Genomic DNA, 22,666 nt, shown 5'->3' on the forward strand with positions numbered 1-22,666 from the left:
AAGAATTCAAATACATTATGTGATGGATAATAAAATACATATTGAAATATGATTTTTTTTGCTTTTTTTTTGAAAAAGTGCAGCTCAATATGGAAACAGGATCAAATGGACTTATGAATGAACACGTGAATTTGGCACAGTCCAGAAATAGATGTCCATCCCTACACAGGAGTTGCAAGTCTTTACTGTAGAGTGGAGAAGAAACGAGTTGGGCAAGCTTCCAGGAGCAATCCTGTGTTTTCACTCCAAAATAGATGCATTCTTCTGATATTGCACTTCTGCTCATTTTAAGACAATGTTGTGGCTCCCGAAGAGGGTGAGCACATCTTTTAAGAGTAAAGTAGAAACAGTCCTGAGCAGCATTAGAACTGCCCTTAAGATAGTACTACATGTAGAGTTCTTGATTACAAATGGCATGTTATGAGTCAGAGTATGCTACATTCTGGCTACTGCAACTACATGACAAGTATCAAGTCCTCACGTGACAAGGATTAAGCTTGGCTAATAAAATATAAACCCTTTATTTATTGTGAGGCTTCCACCCTATCCAGAAGTCCTGGTAAGTTTCTTTGAGAATTCACTCACATCTTAACAAAACGGAGGGTCTTTTTGAATATAGGAAGCTGCCTTATACTGAGTCAGACCATTGGTCCATCTAGCTCAGTTCTGAATACGCTGACTGGGAGCGGCTCTCCAGGGTTTCAGGCAGGAGTCTCTTCCAGCCCTACCTAGAGATGCCAGGGATTGTACTTGGGAACTGCAAGGCAGATTGCTCTACCACTGTGCTATGGCCCCCACTAACTTTATCTACTAACAGAGCAGTCCTATGCAGGCCTACTCAGAGGCATGTCCCACTGTGTTCAGCACGGCTCTCTCACTAGTAAGTGAATTTAAGATAGCAGCCTGTCTCAGATGGATTTCTGCAGACTGTTTAAGTTTGTATCATGCAGCCTTTCTTACCCCTGTCATTTAAAGTCCTGCTTTTCAGCTGGAAAACTTTTCACACAAATAAATTCTGGCCAATATGAACATCTTGCAGCTACCCTAAGCAGTGGATAAATTATGTCAGCCTGGCAGCTCTAATTTATACAGGAGGGAATCAGCTCTTCAACAGACAGCAGGGAAAGCAAATGTAATGCTTTGCTTACATTGATGACACAATCTAAGGGGATGACAGATGTGTTGTGTACACTCGATGCTGTGCCAGGTGTATCTAAGCTCATAGGAGTCAAGGAACATAGGCATGCCTTGCCAATAACCAGGCTGTTAAATACACTACAGAGCAGTCTGTAACTCACCAAATACTGCTGTGCCCTGTGTGGTTATCCTGAGCCAAGCTCCTTTAAAATTTCTAACAGATCAGAAATAGGAAGAATTTTCTCATCGTATCATGAATATAAATATAAATACAAATGTAAATATTTTCCCAGCAATTTGATCCACTTTTTTTTAACTTTTATAGTATCTATTTATTTATTATCTATTAGATTTATATCCTGCTCTTCCTCCCAGTAGGAGCCCAGGGCAGCAAACAAAAGCACTAAGAACACTTTGAAACATCATAAAAACAGACTTTAAAATATATAAACTTTAAAACAAAACATTTTAAAAAACATATTAAAACAAAACATCTTCAAAAACATCTTCAAAATCTTTTAAAACATATATTTTTAAAAAGCTTTTAAAGTGCTTGTATTTAAGCATTATGGCTTGGTAGCCATAGATGGCAAAGAATTCCATGCAAGTGAGTGAGTGGGCTGGTGGAAGAGAGAGGGATGTAGTGTGTGTTGACGTGTGTGCGTTGTTGCGTGAAACAGCATACGTTACGTTGGAGTTAAGTTGCTCAAGAAACTTCTCAGATGCATTAGATCAGGTTAAGAGTCTTTTATTAAGACATTATGGCTTAAGGCTTTAAGATCCCCCCCTCTAGGAGAGAAGTTCTCAGTTCAAAGACATTACACAGAAGACTCAGCTCAACACAGATAGCTGCTAGAACTTTTCCCAGTCTATCGCGATGGTTACCATAGCAACGGCCTTGGCTGTCCTTCCCCAGCCTGGGCAAAGACATAACTCCCCCTAGCTACAGTTTTTCAGACTTGATGGAAAACAAACTCAGTGACAGTGCGGTTCAATGGTCAACAATCCCCCCTTTTTCCCATCATGTCTGTAACTCATTACAACAATAACAACAATACATTTCTCCAATACATCTTGCAATACAGCTTACATTTCAGTACAGTTCAAAACATCTCTGTACATTTAGCTAGAACTTTATTCAATCAAACTTTGGCTGTACACATGTCAAATACAAAGTGTCAGGATCCATGTCCACCAGTTTATGCATTCCAGGACTGGTAATTACCCCCACAGTATATCTTTCTGGCGGTTTCCCTATGTTTACTCTTGTAGAACGTCTTAATGGCACTAGGGCTTCTGCTCTCTCTGCCCCCCCATCTGTGCTTGTGCTTGGCACAGTCTGCGCAGGAGATTCCATTTCCTCAGCCTTACGTTTCTTTGATCTTCGTTTCCCACAAATGAGCTCATTTAACGCATCTCTGAGTGGAATATGTGTGCCCTCCAGTTTAATGTCTAGATTTGGCTTAAATGATTGTGCTTGTGTGTCATCTGACCCTGTAAGAACAACTGTTTCCCTTTGATCCCAAGGCTTTTCTGAGACTTTAATGCTTCTGCTCAGAATTAATTGCTGTGTTTCTGGACACCAAACTCTGAAATATGCATTCTGAAATCCCAAAACAAAACCTTGCAGTGCTCTGGGCGCAAGCTTGCCCCTCCTTTTTCCCTGTGGAATGTGGATCCAGCATCTTGCCCCGAATTTTTGAATGTGTTGTATTTTTGGTTTTCTTCCAGTGATTTTCTCATAAGGAGACATTCCAAGTGCACTGTGTAATACCCTGTTGTGACTATAATTTGCATAAAGAATTGCTTCTGCCCAGAAAGAATTCCCTAAACTGCAATCCATTAACATGGCTCTCATTGCTTCCTGCAGCACCCTGTTTTTTCTCTCTGCAGTTCCATTGGAAAACGGGCTGTATGGAGCAGTAAAATTCTGTTTTATTCCCTTACTCTCAAGGAAGTCACTCAATGCTTTACTCGTGAATCCCCCCCCCGGTCCGAGCGTATAGCCCCCACTGTGGTGCCATGTTGAGTTTCGATTCTCTTAATGAACAGTTTCAGCTTTTGCTCAGCTTCACTTTTATGCTTTAACAGAAAAACATGACAAAATCTTGAAAAATCATCCACCAGTACCATGAAGAATTTCGCACCTCCACGTGATGCATTTATTGGCCCTGATAAATCAACATGAACTAGCTGGTAGGGAGCTGTTGTGGTTCTTTCAGCCTCCCGGTTAATTGGTGCAATAGTCATTTTAGCTTTATGACAAGAATCACAATCCATTAACTGTCCACAATCTCTTAAACGCATGTCTTCACTATGCATTGGGGTTTTCTTAATCGTGTCAAGGTTTGCATGCCCCAGCCTTTGATGCCATTCATGGACGCAGCCCTGATGTACCTGTGCCTCAGCATTTAACACAGCACACCCTGCTTGACTGCTCTTTATTACAAACTGTGAATCATTAAGGCTTCCCTGCAAACACACTTGATCTCCCCTCATTACATAACATTGGTCTTTGTGGAACAATACAGAAAAATCACAACTCACTAGTTTTCTGACTGACAAAATGTTATGAGCTAATTCTGGAACAAACATTCTGAAAGTATTCCCAGTTTATCAAATCTCACCAGTCCTCGGGCTTCCACGCTCTTCTGCGATCCATCCGCAAGTAAAACAAAGTCCTGCTCATTTGTAGACGTGTAAAACAAACTCCTGTCTTTAATTAATATATGGCTTGCCCCGCTGTCAACAATCCAGTTAACAGGTGCTATAGTTTGTGGCTTCTGTTTACAAACAAAGTTCACATTTCCCTGCTTCATGCCGCCGTCCCTGGAGTTTCGCTTGACCGCACAGTCTCTTTGAAGATGCCCACGAGCCCCACAGGCATAACAAGATTTCAGCCGTTGCTGTTCTTGCTTGTGTTCCTGTCTGCTGCTGCTTTCCTCTTTCAGCTTGGCTCTTTGCTTTTCCTCAGCACTTTTCGCCTCTTGTCTCCGCTGCCATTCCTGGGTCAGCTTTTCCTCAATAAACGCAACGTTCAAACCTCCGTCAGGCATGGCTTCGAAAGCCATGACCATATTATTCCAAGTCCCATCGAGTGAAGCCAGGATCAGATAGGTCTTCTGAAGTTCAGAGTGCTCGACGCCTCGGTCCGTCAGCTCAGCAAACAAACGTCTGAATTCTGTGAGATGCTCACTCATTTCGCACTCACCCGTGAAGCGCATCTGGTAAAGCTTCCGTGCCAAACACAATCTAGATCCCGCAGTCTGTTGCACATGAATGCCTTCCAACACGTCCCACATCTGTTTGGCGTTTGTAACATCTCTCACGTGTAGAAGTTGAGAGTCTGATAGAGCCAGAAGTATAAAAGCTTGTGCCTTCTGATCTCTACGCGTCCAGGCTGCGGTCAGTACCGCCGGAGTGGGTCCATCTATAATGTCCCATAAATCCTCTTTTATCAGCAAAGCCCTCATCCTCGGCTTCCAGCTGGCAAAATTCTTTTCCGTCAATCTTTCCATTGGCATGCCTCCCCCAGACAGGTTTACAGCCATGTTGCTCACCTCTGTCTGGTACAATCAATCAAGCTGCCCTCTGGAACTCCATCTCCCGTTCAGACCAGCAACTTACTCTTGTGTAACAAGCTGTGGATCTGGGCCCATAACCCTTGTTGACGTGTGTGAGTTGTTGCGTGAAACAGCATACGTTACGTTGGAGTTAAGTTGCTCAAGAAACTTCTCAGATGCATTAGATCAGGTTAAGAGTCTTTTATTAAGACATTATGGCTTAAGGCTTTAAGATCCCCCCCTCTAGGAGAGAAGTTCTCAGTTCAAAGACATTACACAGAAGACTCAGCTCAACACAGATAGCTGCTAGAACTTTTCCCAGTCTATCGCGATGGTTACCATAGCAACGGCCTTGGCTGTCCGTTCCCAGCCTGGGCAAAGACATAACTCCCCCTAGCTACAGTTTTTCAGACTTGATGGAAAACAAACTCAGTGACAGTGCGGTTCAATGGTCAACAGTGTGCCCAGCAGAGAAATCAAGTGGGCTCTCAGAGAAGGGAAGCCCTTTCTTCTGTGCCCAGCACAGAAACTCAGTGGGCTTGTGCTGGAGGGACAGAACACTCTGGCTGCTGTTTGTCATCCCCTGGCAGACTTTTTTTTTTTTCAGGCTAGCAAATTTTGTGGGCTTATTTGCAAGGCTGGAACACCCTTCCATGTGCTGTTTATGAGGCAGAAACAGTGGCAAGTTTTCAACACCTTCTGAAGACCCATCTATTTATGAAACAAAGAAGTTCCCAATGATATAACATAAAACACAAAAACAAGAATGCCAGAACCAATAATAAGGATGTGTGTACAAGCCACAATTTATAAATGCAAAACACTCAGTAATAAGTACAAAAACACAAAACACAGATAAACATGAACAAAACGATGTATAAATGAAAAGTGAAACAGGACTCTGAAGTATATAAGTAACGAGCACTCCAAGATTGCAACTATCTGCACTGATTTGATTGAATCCACCAGGTACTTCTATATTATTTTATATAACATTATTAATTAACAGGTAAGCATATTTTTCAATAAAAAATTTGTCCATTACATTTTCCAAGGAGTAAAGCAGAATATCTTCTGCTTTAAAATGAAACTGAGACATTGAGGGGTTGATAGCTGCCATGTGACATATTCCTCGAACTTATATCCGCTGTTTGAGAAACTGTGAAACGATATACTTCGGAGTACTGTTTCACTTTTCATTTATACATTGTTTTGTTCACATTTATCTGCGTTTTGTGCTGCATTTACAAATTGTGGCCTGAACACACATCCTTATTATTGGTTCTGGCATTTTTGGTTTTGTGCTTTATCTTGACCTGCCTATTTAAGCAGATTTTCCCCGGCTCCTAAGATTAACCATATGCTGTTTTATTATTGATTGCAATGTTTTATTGATGTATTCTTTGTGTTTACTTATTTTCTTTTTGTATTTTTGGCTATAATGTTGTGTATATATATATGTATATATATATTCTTTTTAATATTTTGTTTTATGTAAACTGCTTAGGGATTTTACATATTAAGTGGTATACATAAATATCATTATTGATAATGAATGGACTGGAGGATTATTAAAAATTACTGAATTTGCTTGCTTTTCTCTTCCCGCCCCACTGTCATTTTGTCAATCAAGTTTATTAGATTGTGAGTCTGGGGCAGGAACTTTAAATCTCTGTATAGCACTTAGAAAATTGTATGTGCTTGAGAAGAGATAGATGGATGGATGAATGGATACATAATAGAATGTTCACATGAAAAACCCATTCAGGAGTGTAGGGATGTGCTGCTATTCCCCTTTCATTTATGTGAATTATTATCTCAGCAGACTGCCAGGCCTTGGTAAGGCTCGAAAACTCAAAGCAGTTCACGCCCAGGACCTGGAAGAGTTAATTGTCAGACCAAGTGCATCAGAAGTAGACGAGAGTGGTCCAGAATTAGACAGTGATTTCAGAGCAGCAAACATAGATCAGAAGGGCCAGAAGCAGGCGTGTGGTCAAAACCAGACAGGGGGAGTGATACAGTTAGGTGATTTTAGACTCTATATTTAAAGGTCTTACTGGGGAGGCACTCCTTAGGTGGCCATGTGTATTGTTTCATCTACTTCCAAATATGGTAAGCCAACCCTGTTGCCTTTGGGGGTCTTCCTGCCCATTCTGTTAAAAGAGCCCTGGATGTCTGCCCCAAAGTACTATCCTGATGACACCACTAAACAGTGATGCTCCCTCAGAGCAGACTTTAGCAGTGGCATCCCCCTCCCCCTCTTTCTGGAATGCACTTCCCAGGGACGCTCAACATTGTCATCTTTTTGTCACCAGGTGAAGATGTTTTTATTCTTTCAGGAATTTGGACGTTAGTAATGACAAATGCAGAAGAAGAGGAATTGGAAAGATTTTATGCAGAAGTACAGGAAAAAACTGATCACACAACAAATCAAGATGTGATGATAATCATGGGGGACTCGAATGCAAAGCAGGGAACAGAGAAGAACAAGGAAAATGGGGCTTAGGAGATAGAAATGAAGCACCATTCTTACTGAATTCTGTGAGGGCAATAATTTATTTCTTACAAGCACATTTTCCGAGCAACCAAAAAGATGACTGTACATGTGGACATCACCAAATGGTCAATATAGGAATCAAATTGATTATATAATTGGTAGCAGAAAATGGAGAAGTTCCATACTTTCTGCAAAAACAAGACCAGACTGTGGTATAGATCATGAACTGGTCATATCAAAAATCAGAGTAAAGCTAAAGAACAACAACAAAGCAATCATAATGCCAAAATACAATGTAAATAACATCCCAGAAGAATATAAAGATCAAATAAGGAACAGATTTGAGGCTTTAAACTTAGTTGACAGAGAACCAGAAGAACTATGGATTGAAGTCAGAGACATTATCAGGAAAGAATGCAAAAAGACAATCCCTCTAGTTAAAAAGAGAGAAAGACCTCAGTGGATGACTGAAGAAACTCTTTAAATGGTTAAAGAGAGAAGGAAAGCAAAAGCAAAAAGAGAGAGAAACATGGTTAGAACCCTCAATGCAACAATACAGTGACTAGTACGTAGTGACAAAGAGAACTATTACAATAGTTGTTATATAGAAATAGAAGAGGACAACAAAAAGGGTAGAACAAGAGCCCTGTTCCGAAAGATTAGAGAAATAAACGGGAAATTTAAACCAAGAGCAGGGATGTTGAATAATCAACAGGGGAACACAGTGACTGACCAAAATGAAATAAAAGGAAGATGGAAGCAATATACTGAAGGACTCTATAAAAGAGATGCAAGGACAACAGATTAATTAATGGAGGAACAGTGTGATGAAGAACCAGAAATTTTAGAATGTGAGGTGAAAGCTGCACTTAAAATACTTGGAAGAAACAAATCACCAGGAACAAATGGCATACCAATAGAGTTGCTACAAGCCACTGAGACTGAATCTGTCCAAATTTTGACAAAAATTTGTCAAGAAATATGGAAAACTAAACAATGGCCCACAAACTGGAAGTGTTCAATATATATCCCAATTCCAAAGAAAGGGGATCCCAGGGAATGCAGTAATTATCAAACTATTGCCTTAATATCCCATGCAAGTAAAGTAATGCTCAAGATTCTACAACAAAGGCTCTTACCATATATGGAGCGAGAAATGCCAGACATACATAAGATTGGACTGAAAATACAGAACTAAGAAAATCATTTGTTTTCATCCTCATGTTGATAGTCTCAACTATTTACAAAAAAAAAAAAGGAAAATGGGGGGCAGAATCTCACATCAATAAGTCCATGAATCTCCCCCCTCCCAAATACCACTAAAACAAGTTAAAGAGTGAAAAGGGCAAAGAGAGTGGAGTAATTATAATTAACAGGAGGACCATCCTTATTAATGGATCAGAGTAATGTCTTCTGATGTCCTGGCCCCCGTCCAAACCCTTGAAGCCACTATCTGAACCAATTGAAACTTCTGAACTGTCTTCAAGAGCAGCCCTAGATTAGTTCCTCCCTAACACAGCCTGAGACTTTTTGTCCTAGGTCCCCTCTATAAGGTCTCTGATTGTTATTAGCATAAAAACAACAACTGTGTTCTGTTTTACTGAGGTATAACTACACTGAAAAGAACATGCTCTCCCTTTGTCAGTTTGCAATCTCTGTTGACAGTAGTGTGTTTGCCATGGCCTTGCTTGTGCATATAGAAAGAGTCTTGTGGGTATGCAAGAGCTAAATAAAACAAAAGTGATAAGGATGGAATTTTTACCACTGTTGCTTGAAGAGGAGTGCAATGGGTGGATTTCAATATAATGCAAGTAGCTGCAGTTACAACAAGCAGACATAGTTAGATGTTGAGAAAAACAATTCTGGATTGTCGCTTTGCAGTCTTGTGCATTTTCACCCAGGGGAAAGTCAGAGAAATGTACTGTCTGCCGCTTAGCCACAATTCCTCTTTCAGTGTTTTAGGAGAGAATATATTTGCTCACTTCTTTTAGGAAAACACTTTGTGGGTGTGGGGAACCTCTGGCCTTTGGGCCAAATTTGGTCTGGCACAGGTCTCAGTGTAGCCTGCAAAGCCACTTCCCCTTAAACCGCACCCACATCTGACCATCTAATCACTTGTCCTGTACTTGATGTCGTATGTGATATCAGGAGTGGGAGCAGGTAAAAACGCAGCTAGATCAGCTCAGTGACTTAGTTACCCATGAGGAACTGTATCAAGTAGCTGATTTCTGCAGAAAGCAGACTTGAAGTCACTGTTCATCAGCAGATAGGTCCATCAAGCCTGTTGATCAGCGGTGCTTCAAAGCACCACACAGGGCTCTCTACAAGCTCCGCATGGTACTTTGAAGTCCTGATGATCACCACCTAAAGTCATTGTGACGTCAGGTGATTGACAGGTGAGTTGGGCCACCCACTTGTCAAATTCCCTCCATGAGGAGTATGGGAGATAAGGATCTGGCCCATCAGCCAGATTAGGTTCTCTGCTCCACTTTACACCTTATATGAATATAGGTACACAGGAATCTACTTTGGACTGAGTCAGACCATTTGTCTATCTAGCTCAGTACTGTCGACACTGACTGGCAGTGGCTCTCGAGATTTTCAGACCAGGAGTCTTTCCCAACCCTATCTGGAGATGCCAGGGACTGAACATTCACATGCATGCTGACTATTCACACGTTTGCCTTCTACCACTCTTTCCACTTTATGACATATCCAGTACAAGCCGTTTCTCAGAGTGGAATGGCACTTTACCTTGGCAAACACAGGTTTCCAAGTCCACTTTTGCCAGAACCACAAATGCAAAGACAGCAAGGCAGTGGTGACATCTGCAGAGGAACAATCAGTATGTGTTGGAAGAACGGAGAGAGCAAAAGGAACACAAAGACAAAGTAGCTATACAAGGAGGAGCAAGCAAACACAGAGAAGGGGTGCAGTGGGGACAGCCGCTTCATCCCTTGCACCAATTCTCCCGTGCAAATGTCCTTGAAGCTGTTTTCCACTTACTTCCAGTTTGGGAGCTTCAATGGAGGGAAATTATTTTAAAAGACTTGGGGAAGAGTATCATTTGCGAGGGAGAAATAGGAGGATAGCAAAAGCACTAAATGTCCCCTCCCACCTGCTGATTTTCTCTGCAAGTATTTATTTTTATTTATTTAGCAAAATCCATATACTCCCTGATTGTAAACAGAACCTCTAAGTAGTTTACAGACCCTCCCCCCAAGTTTGCCTTAGAACCAAAACCTAGGGTTGAGAGTACAATCTTTAAAAAATAACTTTGTAAGAGGGTAGGAGCCAAACGGTTGTCAGGAAAGTGCTGCAGCCAGAGAAGAAGGGCAAAGGCAAGTATGGACCAGTGGTGTAGTCATCCAGGGTCTTGGAGGGTCTTAGACCTCTTACTTTTTTGGGAGCAGGGTCCCAGCACAGTCTCTATGTCTCCAGCATCCTGTGGGGCAATCAACATGAAGGGGAGCATGTTAGCCACTGAGAAGATTCTCCTAACATGCTTCCTTCTCCTTTCCTGTTGACTGGAGCCAATCAGAGTGAAAGGAGGTGAGTCAGCCACTGAGAAGACTATTCTCAGTAGCATACATTCTCCTCTTTCATGCCGATTGGCTCCTAGAGACATCTGTTGTTGTGGGAGAAGGCATTAACAAGGATCTCATTCTCAACCCAGCAGCAAAAAGGAGGGAGGGGGCATGGTGTGACTTAACATGAAGGGACCCTGCATTTCTGAATTTGCCACTATACTACTGGTGTGCACATTCTAGGTTTCAGATTTTACAGGAATGCAGAGAGCAGAGGAAGAGGAAGAAGAGAATTTTAATAATGAGGCGCAAGTGAATAGAGACAATTAATAAGGACTGTACTGTATGTGGAAAATCTCGCGTTTCTCCCCTGGACTTCTCTGGATAAATCTGGTTTAACAACCAGTCCCTCTTCCCAGGGAACTCAGGAACTGTATTTCTGTTAGGGGAATAGGGTCTCCTAACAACTCTGAGCACCCTTAACAAACTACAGTCTCCAGGATTCTTTGGGGGAACCCATGATAGTTTAAAGTGCCATGATACTGCTTTAAACATATGGTGCCGATGGGGCTGAAGTGGCTCAATAAATAAATGTAATAACACTGAACAACGATGTGCTTGTGAAAAGGTGACATCCACTTTTGTTATGGAATCCTAGGATCAAAAATAGTAGCTTGTGTTTACACTGTGCAATTAACATAATACAGTAAGGTAGTTATTTATTTTGCAGACTTACAATCTGCACAGTTTAACACCACCACCACACCTGTTAGTAAAGAATAGCTGCACAAGCTTATGTTTGGACACTGGGGTCCCTTTGGGCAAAAAGTGGGGTGAACATTTCAAAGCAACTATGAGGGCCTATGGAAAAAACTGAAGCACCCATTCTTACTACCAGAACACTTGCTTGATCTGAATTGGTTTATGAAGCTTCAGGAGTCACTGTCTACAATCTTCTTCTACAGCAGAGAGGGAAAACCAATTATCCTCCAAATATTGTTGGACTTCAGCTCCCATCAGCCCCAGCCATCATGGCCAATGGTCACAGATGGTGGAGCAGTAGTTCAGCAACATTTGGAACATCAAAAGGTTCCCAAAAGCCTGCTCCAGGCATGACTGATCAAAACTTGCATTTTTGGATCAGAAACCAAAACCTTTGTTTGTGGAACACGGTACCATCTAGGGTCCATTGCACCATGTCATTTCAGGCCTTAAGGAAAATCCCAAAGACCCATTTGTTTTTCTTGGTTTTCACTTGAATTATTGTTTAATTGGGTAGATTTAAGTGTATTTTATACTGGATTTTAATATTTGTGGTCTGGGTTTGTTATATCACTAACTTTTAAAGAATTAATTGTGGTTGTTTTTTGCATTGCTTTTATTTTGTAAGCTGCCTAGAGACGTTTTTACCCTTAAAATGTAGCCTAGAAATAAATAATATAATAAACAAACAACAGATTCTTTTTTCGGGGTGGGTGGGTGTCATTCACTACAGCTGCTCCCTTGTCTGCTGATTTTAAATCCTAGACTATGCTTGATGTGGCTGAACCAGAGTTGCTATTACCATAAAAAGCTTGGTTCTATTCTTTGTGATGATGTCAAGGGGCAGTTATTTCAAGGAGGTGGAAGCATTTGAGGATGAAGATAGATGTAATTTTCTATCAATGGTGGAGGTAGTTTGATAATGGCTCTTCTGCTCTGCAAAATGTGTATCTCTCTCTCTGGGGGTAAGCTCTGGAAAAAAAGTTCCTGTAGATTTTCTGGGTGGTTCAGTTTCAATCAGGATAGTTGAGTTATGATGAGCATGTATTGACTAACTTCTGTGATGTCACCAATACACTGGTGCATGGTGGAGCACATGTGCATGGTAGAGCACATTCTTTGGTTGCAGAAAGCCCCAGGAGCAATCCTTGGCAGCTCTAGTTAAACAGATCAGGTAGCACAGGGATACTCTAATTGGCAATGGCTCTCCAGGGTTTTCCCAGCTCTAGCTGGTATAGCACCATGGGGAGGAGAGCCTGGCTGGGAGTCCAGAGTCTGTGAGTTCAAATCTCCGCTCATGTCTCCTGGGTGTCAAGGGCCAGCTAAAGAGCAATGGTAAACCCCCTCTGAATACCGCTTACCATGAAAACCCTATTCATAGGGTCGCCATAAGTCGGGATCAACTTGAAGGCAGTCCATTTCCATTTTCATCTGGAGATCCCAGGGACTGAACTCTGGACCTTCTGCATGCAAGGAAGATGCTCTACCACTGAGCTATAGTCCTTCCCCAAGCTTTGTTTATAGCTGAGGGAGGGTAATAAACCCCTTGGCATCGTATCTTGAGTCAGCATGGAGAAGTAAATCCAAAGGGACATGTTTGTTGCCTAACAACCCAGTGAAATGGGCTTTACTATTTAATGAGCTCTTCCAAGGTTTATGCAAAGCCTACTTACAATAAACTGCACAACTACATCTATATCATATGGTGCCTTACAACAAGTCAGAGTGATCTGTGTAGTACAGATGTGGGGAACCTCAGGCTTGGAGGATGAATGTGGCCCTCCAGGCCTATCTGGTCCTCGGGATTCTCCCCAGGCCACATCGTCTTTTGCCAGGCCACTCCCCTCAGTGGCCTTACTTTGCACCACCTGTGTTTTCGCCTGGCTGGGATGTATCTTAGGACTCTGATAATGTATCTTGCTTCCGTGAACGGAGGATAGCGAGGGGTGTGTTGAGTGTTTGTAGAAACTAGCCTACTGCAAAAAAGGAAAAATTTACATTAGTTGCTCCACCCACTTTGTCTCTGGCCACACCCACCACTGTCATGTGGCCCTCAAAAGGCTGCCCAGAAATGAATGAGGCCCTTGGACTGAAAAAGATTCCCCACCCCTGGTGTAGCACAATATGCTCCACACTAAACTACTAGCAGCTCTAAGGCCACATCCACACTATATATTTAAATCAGCATCATATCTTTTTAAAGAGTCATAGCTTCCCCGAAAGAATCATGAGAACTGTAGTTTATTAAGGGCACTGAGAGTTCCCTGTGAAGAGGGATTGATTGGTAAAACCAGTTTGGGCACTGTGGCTCTGTGAGGCGAATAGGGGTCTCCTAACAACTCTCAGCGCCCTTCACAACAGTTCCCAGGATTCTTTGGGGGAAGCCATGGCTGTTTTAAGTGGTATCATAGTGCTTTAACTGTATAGTGTGGAAGGCCTATCCCAGCACAGAGGTGTGTCATGGATTGAACTAAGAATCTGCTGCATACAACGCTTATGTGGTAAAACAGTGAACTATGTCTCCATAAGCGTAAGCCAGCTTCAGCATGAAACAATCAGCCAGGAAATTCCAGAAGAAGCACCATTTTTCTTGACTTCAGACCCTCTCCCCAGTCAATGAACAGGGGCAGTGGGGGAGCACTACTGTGATTTTTCACCCCACCAATTAAACGTCCGACAAAATAGGCCTCTTCAGGCATTTTTAATACCTACGGAGAAGTCGCTTGTGCCAGCTCTTCCACCAGAATCTTCTGCAGTGTGGCTGTGAGCACTTTTGGCTGAATACACTTCGTCTTTCCATGAACAGGAACCCTGATCACACACAGTTCAGAATTCCCAATCACAAGGTGTGTCCAGCTGAACCTGCTTACAGCCCCCTCAATATGGAAAGGTTGAGAGGGACAGGCTTGTGCAGGGTGGCTTCCTCTACAGGCAGAGTCTAAGAATGCCTAGAGAAGCCTAATGTTGGCAAAGTATTTAACTTTTTACATGTAGAGATCATGTTGGCCTTTTAGGCATGTTCTTTATTTTTGCCCAGTAGGGCTAGGGGAAAACAAAAGGTGCTTCCAGACTGTTATTATTTTCAGGTGGGTTTCAATAGTGTACTGGAAAATTCAGGTTGCACAAGGGAAGTTGATTTGATGCACTTGAGCAACAAACCTATCCTCCCTTCTCGTCCCCACAAGAACTGTTTGCAATAAGGAAAGTGATAGGAAAATGCACTGGAAAGTGTGCGATAATGCTTGGCGTGATGTTATATAACTTTCCCACAAACAAATCCAAATGAATGCTCAGTAGAGACTCTCCAACTGCCATGCAAACAAATCAGGATGAATAGTTGAATAGTCAATAAACAGATTATCAGGAAGCAACTGAAAATTCCAGTCCCAACTTGTTTCAGAACAAGTCCTCTCTTGGCGGCATGTTTTTAACAGCAATTCTCACTAATTGCCACTGTTGATTTCCCAAATTTGTGGATTGTTTTCTGCCCACTGTGGTCATCTTTTATCCCTACAATGCCCTTTGGAATGACACAATGTACCTTGGCACAGTGTTGCTCCCACTGAGACATTTTATCGGTCTGAAGCTCATTGTAACTCCAGCACTGGTTGAAGTGGTGGCAAAACTTTGTAAAAGAAGAACTTCAAAAACTTCTGCCATCTTATCTTAATGGTAAGCCCCCACCCCACCCCCACGGAAAATGACTAGAATTTTGCCCTGACTTGGAAAGTGAAGCAAACCTTTGGTTCCCCTCCTCCTGTCCCAACTGTGCTGAAAAACGTCAGGGTGAATAATTTGTCCCAGCTCTACCTGCTACCTCTGCAAGTGGGATGCCTTTACTAAGAGTGACTCAGGTGTGTTATGCGCAATGCATCATCCATCAACAATACAGCTTTCTTTCTGCAATATAGGCTGCAGGCTACAGATTTTAAAACACCTGAGCAGCAATCGCTGCAGCTATCACAAAATGAGGAACTAATTAGGGAACTGTAATTTTGCAGATGTACAAGCAATTAGGCAAATTATTTGTCAGCAGCTCATTTCCCCATGTGCTTTGTCATCGACTTTGTAACTCTTCAAAGTAGCAAGGCGCCGGGAGCATAAATTTGGCGTGAGGAAAGAATGGGAGTCTTTTAGTGTCCAGAGCTTCACATGTTCCTAGTGCATAAGCAGGGATATGAGGAATTTTTTTTGGGGGGGGGGTGGGAATGCAAGGACTTCCCCATCCCTCACTTCAGATGATCCTTTTGTTGCTAATGGGTTGGAAAGGACCTCTGTTGTCACCTTGCTATTAGTGCTGTGATGGCAGAGGAGGCAAAAAGTGGAGGTGCCAGGGCAAATCGGGGAGGGCCGCATCCCCCCACCATTATTCCCAACACACACACCCCAGAGCAGTGTGGGGAGTGGGAAAGCATGCCAGCCCTGATTTTTGTTCCTAATGAGACCAATAGGAGGGGAAATCTTTTTTTAAGGTTTAAAAGACTTGTTTTAAACATGCAGGCCTCCAGATATTGCTGGACTACAACTCTCAGCATCCCTGACTATTATCCATGCTGGCTGGGTATGATGGGAGTTGGAGTCCGGCAACATCCGGAGGGCCACAGATCCGCCATACCTGTTTTAAAAGAAACAACTGCTGATAGAAGTGGGGGGGCGAATACTGCCCTCCCCTCCCCACCAGCCTGGTCTTTCAATCTGGCAGTCTATAACAACTCTCCCCCCCCCCAGAGGATTGCTCTGCTAGTTTTGGCCATAGGTGTGGCTACAGCATAATTTCACTCCGTTCAGGGCAATGCAACAAACCAGTGGAAATCTCAGTTGGCTGCATTTGGCAAGCCACAGCTTAGAGCCCATGTAAACAAGGACTGCCTCCTTCTCTTCACCTTGCCATGGGCCTTGAGATCTCCTGAAGTCAGGGATGGGAGAACCTTTGGCCTTCTAGATGTTCCAGAACTACATCTCTGATCATACTCCAGCCAGCATGGCCAATCGTCAAGGCTGATGCAGTCCAGCGACATCTAGAGGGCCAAAGGGTCCCCACTCCTGTCTTAAGTTATCTGTACAATAGCAAAACATCAGGAGAGTTCAAACTGGGTTATTGAACATCCTGCCCTTGGAAGACCTTTTGAGCCTGAGCTGAGCTATAACCAGGCAGCAATGCTTTGGAGGGTCAAGGGATAAGGAAAACGTGATTCCCTGCTTTGTGATGTTTAAGCAACAAGTACAGGGAAGCCCTTTTTTAGGCAGGCAAAGTACAAAAATGTCAATGTTGCAGATTAATTCCCTACAACACAGGATATAGTAATTACAACATCAACATTTATGACACTGAAACTCGTCCATCTTCAAACAAAGCATCTCTCTGTTTTATTGGAGTTCACCAAAGCCAAGTGCTGATGTTCTCTTTTTGCACTGGTTAATCATCCTTTACAGAATGACACTGATGGCCCTGTAGTACTCCCACGGCTAGACAAACTTAACTGGATATGTATAGCCATCACTGTGTATGGAACAAAAATCTGTCTGCATTCTGTGCACTCAAGCACCAAAGACCTGAGAAAACAAGCTTGGTGTAGAAATCCTACCTGTTGATGATGGGACCTGGCCAGCCTCTGTACCCACCCCACAACCTTTGCTAGATATCGCCAATGTATTACAAAGCTTTTCATCTGCAAGAAATGTGAGGAGTTTGCCTTTTCTTTGAGGAAGAATAGGGAAGTTGAGTCAACATTCTGTCCTTGTGTGCTGAATCTTTGGCTGCACAAACCATGCACAGCCCAGTCTAACGTTAAGAGTAGTGAATTCCATAGTGACAAAACTGAAATATAGTGCTGCAAGGGACATCTAAGGCTGGGCTGGGAACTTCAGGCCTGGGGGCTGAATATGGCCTTCCAGGCCTCTCTGTCTGGCCCTTCGAACTCTCTTCAGCCACCCCCTTCCAGATCATCATCATCATCATCCAACAACATCTGGAGGGCCACAGGTTCCCCACCTTGGCTTTAAAGAAAATATAAGCTACAAAGCTGAAAAAACAAGGTAGCAAATCTACCACCCTACAGCAACATCCAGTCATTTTGCATACTTTTAAAAACCTTATTTATTTTAAAGACTTTTCAAAGAGCAGAACTTCTCCTTTCCAGCATTCTCTTAAGAGGTTTTCTTTTTTGTGACCCAACAGGTTACCCACCCTGAGCAAAGTTACTCTCCGCCTGACCTCAGCCAAGCATTACACATGGTCAGGATATTTTGCTGCAATTGTTAGGTCAGAGAAGTGCAATTACAGCACAATTTGGGAGTTCTGGGTTTCCACCCTCTCCCTTCACCCCCATTTTGTTAATTATCTAGGCAAGCCTTTAATAAACCCAACTGATTGCAAGGGACTAATTTATGCCATGCTCTCCTAAGACACCACTAAGATCTCTCCAAGACTATAGCCTTTTATTAACTTTCATTTGGCTCCAATGGGTTGCTGTTTGGTGCTTGTATGCACCTATTGGGTCTATTAACAAGAGAGTAGGTAACCTATGTCTGAGTGTGTTTTGTTGATGTGTTTGCTGCCCTGGGTTCCTTTGGGAGGCAGAGCGGGATAGCAATTCTATCAGTGGTGGCTGGTGGTGCTATGCCAGTGGTGCAGTGGAATCTGCTCCAGGTTTTAGTCTGAAGTTTCAGCACCTTGGACAGCTCCTTGAAAGTTCATACTAAAACCCAGAGTGGATTCCAATGCCCCACTGACATGACACCAGCTGTCACTGAATTCAATCAAGCATCATTAACAAACTTGTAATTTGCAGTGAGGAGAGTAGTTCAATATCTAAGGCAGCTTTCCTCCACCTGGTGCCCTCCAGATTTTGAACTCCCAACTCCCTTCAGCCCCACCCAACAGGCAATGGTCAGGAATGATGGAACTGTTGTCCAAAACATCTGGAGGGCACCAGGTTGGGAAAGGCTGACCATAGGCATGGAGCTAATAGTGTAAATTAATCAAGTCAGTGAACTGGCAGGAAAGTTGCTGGGCTTCCTAGTGGGGTTCTGAGCTTTATGGTGATTATTAACTTGCAACATAAAACTGAAATATTTTGAGTGAGGGATAATACAGAGTACCTTTAATGATGGGTAAAGAATGTGACCATAAGAAATTGTCTAAGCATGGTGTTACCTGATGGAGTTAATCTTGTAATACTTTGTTAGTGCCCAATAATTTCATGTAAGCCAACCCTGACAGGTAAGCATCTAACAGAAAATGCATTAATCCTGGTTATGACCAAGGGGCATGATCAACTACTCAGTGAAGCTGCTGAAATCTCTTTCCCTTCCCTTTCCATTTTACGCTACTCTTTTTTCAGACTTATCAGGATCCTTACAAATATTTATTTCAGATTTTTGACCCACTCTATCTGTGAAATAAATTTCCCTTCAACATAAAAATGGCTTGACAGGTACAATTTTGAACCAGACTCTCTTTTTCAGGAGCCATTTTTTTTAACCTGCTGCCTCTCCCTTTCTTTGGTAAATAAATAAGCCTTCCAAATGAGCAAACAAAATCGGTGTTGGACAATATTCTGGAAGAATATTTTGTAGATCACTCTTTTTATATATAGAGCACAGGATTTAGTATCCTCTAAATCCTGCCTTAGTTTTAAAATAGAAAGGGATGGGTGGGACAACCCAAGTTTCTAGCCTCTAAGGTCGTGTAGATATGCTTGAAAATGTATAGGAAATGTTTGGTGAAAATTCAGAAGCTGGTCAGGGGGCCAAGCAGAATTTCTGTTGTTCAGGGGTTGTGACTTCACAGTGTTCTGAATAGTGTTCCTCTCTTTTTGATGATTAGCATTAAGTTGTGAAATATAAGCAAATGTGCTTTATTTGCATAATTTATAAGAGGTCAAAGCCTTCTGTTTTTCTTTACAAAGAATTTGAGCTCCCTTGGCAGAAAATGGATATTTTTTTTAAAGCATAGCATACATTATACGCAGCCTTGACTATAATCAATACTCAAAGTTATTTAATCAGGCCTTAGACATCTTGGGAGCACAAATGAGGTCAAACTTTGCCTATATGTTTTCTTCTTAGGTGGGTAGGGTTACTTCTTAGTCTGTTTGCTGCACTGCTTTTACTTGAAGCTTATATTCAGTGTGTGGTAGGACCTGTTGCAGAGCTCATGATGACAGCAAATATAGTTGCTTCCTGCCTGTGTATATATTTGTTTGCACCATTTCCATTTGTGGTGACTTCAGTTGCCCAGGGATCATCTCCCTTTAAGAAAGCACAACCAAGACATGGCCAACAGCTTTCAGAGACAAGCCTTTCGTTCTGGAAAAGGGTCAGAAACCAGGCAGATATTGGACCTTTTATGGATCCTACAGAGCTTTATGGGGAAAGCAGCAGATTCCCTAGGATGACTAGTTTTTTAAAAAAGAAATTCATCACCAAAAAAACAAGAAAAAAGAAAGAACAAAAAAGGACAGATCTGCATAAAAGTTTTGTACACTTTTTATATGCCCTAACTGATCTCATGCTGCTGTGATTAATGACTTCATTCTATTTTATCTACATTGTATTGTATTTTACTGAATTTTAGTTTGTACGTCGCCTAGAGTGGCTTCGGCCAGATAGGCGACACAAAAATTAAATTTTATTATTATTATTATTATTATTATTATTATTATTATTATTATTATTATTATTATTATGTATGGGTGCAAATAATTACTATGACTTAAATAAAAATAAAAGACATCACAGGAACTGCCTTACATTGAGTCAGACCGTTGGACCATCTAGCTCAGCACTGTCTATACTGACTGGCAGTGGCATCCTAGGTTTTCCGGCAGGGTGCATTCCCAGTCCTACTTGGAGAAATACAAAACAGATGTTCTGCCACTGAGCTATGGTTCTTCCCCTGCACACAGCTTACCTCAGGCATCCCGTACCATTGTAAAAGATGTCAGGGTCAGGCACAATGCTTGATTTTGGATAATCTCTATCTGGCCAGCCCGAGTAAGGGATGAGAACAGTTTCTGTCAATGGCTGCAAGGCTTCTCGGATCAGCAAGTTTTTCAGCTGGTCATTGGAGGAGAGGTTCCATAACAAACCTACAAAAGGAATAGAAAACAGGATAACAAAACGGCCTCTCCAGAAACAGGGCTTCATCTGGTAGTCTAAGGGTAGCCAATGTGGTGCTCTCCAGATGTCGGACTACAACTCCCACCGATCCCAGCCATCAAGGCCAATGGTCAGAGATGACAGGAGTAGCAGTCCAACAACATCTGGAGGGCACATCATTGGCTACCTCTGTGGTAGTCAACAAAAAAATTAACTGAGTCCATTGAGCTTTGGAACATGGGCCCAATTCCCCCAAATATTCCCTATTAGCTCAATCATGCATTTTATTTCTCTTCTCTTCTGATCAAGATTCAGGAAGTTGCATATCACATACTTTAGAGATGTACCATTTCGCTGGTAGGACTTTTGTGCCCTTAACTGCTGCACAACATTCAGTAAGTGAATGAGTGTGGTCTCCCCTATGGCTGCATGCCCAGGCTGGGAAGGCTTCACCTGTTGAATTTCCACCGGTCATGCCATTGGCAACACTCCATGGACTCCATCATGCATATGTACCGGTAGGCACACCTGTTTTCTCATTTCAATGTTTCAGGATTCAAATGTTATTTATGGAGCCAGGGATGTTCTTAGAGCCCCGCCTCAGTTCAGAAAGCTGAATTAGATGTCTCTCAGTTCCACGGTAGCTAAACATAAGATGCCATTTTCTGTGCTGCTTTTAGATTCACAGGGATCCTGTAGGCCAAATGTTGGCAAACTTATCTATCTAGTTCACAACATTCTACAACAAACCAGCATGCTAAGAAACAGGAGCCAGGATGGGACTATGAGGCTAAAGAGGAAGGAGTATGACGACTGGAGCAGGCCCCATTCTTAATGGCTGAGGTCACTGAAGGAAGGGAGTAGGCTTAAGGCCTTCACTGGAATAAGGACTGAGTGCACCCTTCTATTTTCTATAGGAGTGAATGGCATCATTCTCTTACAGGGGGGAAAGTGCTGCATATGGGGAAACTGTTGAGGTGAGGGCAAAATGGCTTTTCTACCACAATAAGAAGAGCCTTGCTCAATCAAGCCAAAGGCCCATCTAGTCCAGCATCCTCTTCTCACAGTGGTCAACCAGAGACCTATAGGAAGCCCACAAGCAGGACCTGAACGCAACAGCACTCTCCGTACTTGCGATTCTCAGCAACTGACATTCAGAGGCATGCTTTCTCTGACAATGGAGGTAGAACACAGCCATTGGCTAATGATAGCCTATCCTGCATGAATTTGTCTAATCCTCTTTTAAAGTCATACAACTTGGTGGCCATCACAACATGTGGTGGGAGTGAATTCTATCATTTAACCACACACTGTGTGCAAAAGGACTTTTTAAAATCTGCCTGGAACCTTCCAGCGTTCAACTTCATTGGATGTCCCCGAGTTATGAGAAAGACCTATACATTTTTCTATACCATGCATAATTTTATACACCTCTACCATGTTCCTGCTTAACTTGCCTTTTTTCTACACTAAAAAGTCCCAAATGTTGTAACCTTTCCTCATAGGACAGTTGCTCTGCTAATTACTTTGACTGGCTCAAGTAGTGCAGTTAGCTAATTTTAGATTCCAGACTTAATGAGTCATGTGTGGGTGTAGACAGCCACATGTCTTACTTTAGTTAAAAATGTGGTAAGCAAGCCCTGCTGGATTTGGGGGCCATCCTCCTCATTATGCTCTTGGCATCGGCCCAAAAGTCCTGACCTGATGGCTCCACTAGCTGACCTGCCTCTCACTGACAAGGAATCCAGAGGGGGTGCAATGTCTACCTTCCTATAGATCTTTTAGGAGATGAGCTGCTCCTTCCAGGCATTCTTGCAATATTCAAACCCTCCCTCCACCTGTTATAGTGACAGGCATTTTGCTAGCTCTATGATAACACTAAGCTTAGCTATTATATGAAGAGCTTCGTTGACAATCTGGTCACAGATCTACCAGGTCCTTACAATTTTTTGAAAGTAACCTGGTGCTTTAATTTTGTTGGGTGTCTGGGGAAGGACACCTGGATCTAATTTGGAAATCTGTGCATTTTTAAAAAATCTGACCACAAGAGATTTAATAGCCATGCTTTCCCTTGTTCT

At 42.4% G+C, this 22,666-nt stretch overlaps 1 protein-coding gene across 1 annotated transcript in view; it reads right to left on the minus strand.

Annotated features, from left to right (window-relative positions):
* The window catches only part of PKP2 (plakophilin 2), an 88,925-nt gene that overhangs the window by 14,266 nt on the left and 51,993 nt on the right, over positions 1-22,666 (minus strand). The window contains exon 6 of the mRNA XM_061638745.1: positions 20,401-20,578. Within this exon, the coding sequence (XP_061494729.1) occupies positions 20,401-20,578 (178 nt within the window). The remainder of the gene's footprint in view (positions 1-20,400; positions 20,579-22,666) is intronic.

This window comes from Rhineura floridana, chromosome 8 (assembly GCF_030035675.1).
Source record: "Rhineura floridana isolate rRhiFlo1 chromosome 8, rRhiFlo1.hap2, whole genome shotgun sequence".
In the NCBI taxonomy this organism is placed as follows: Eukaryota; Metazoa; Chordata; class Lepidosauria; order Squamata; family Rhineuridae; genus Rhineura; species Rhineura floridana.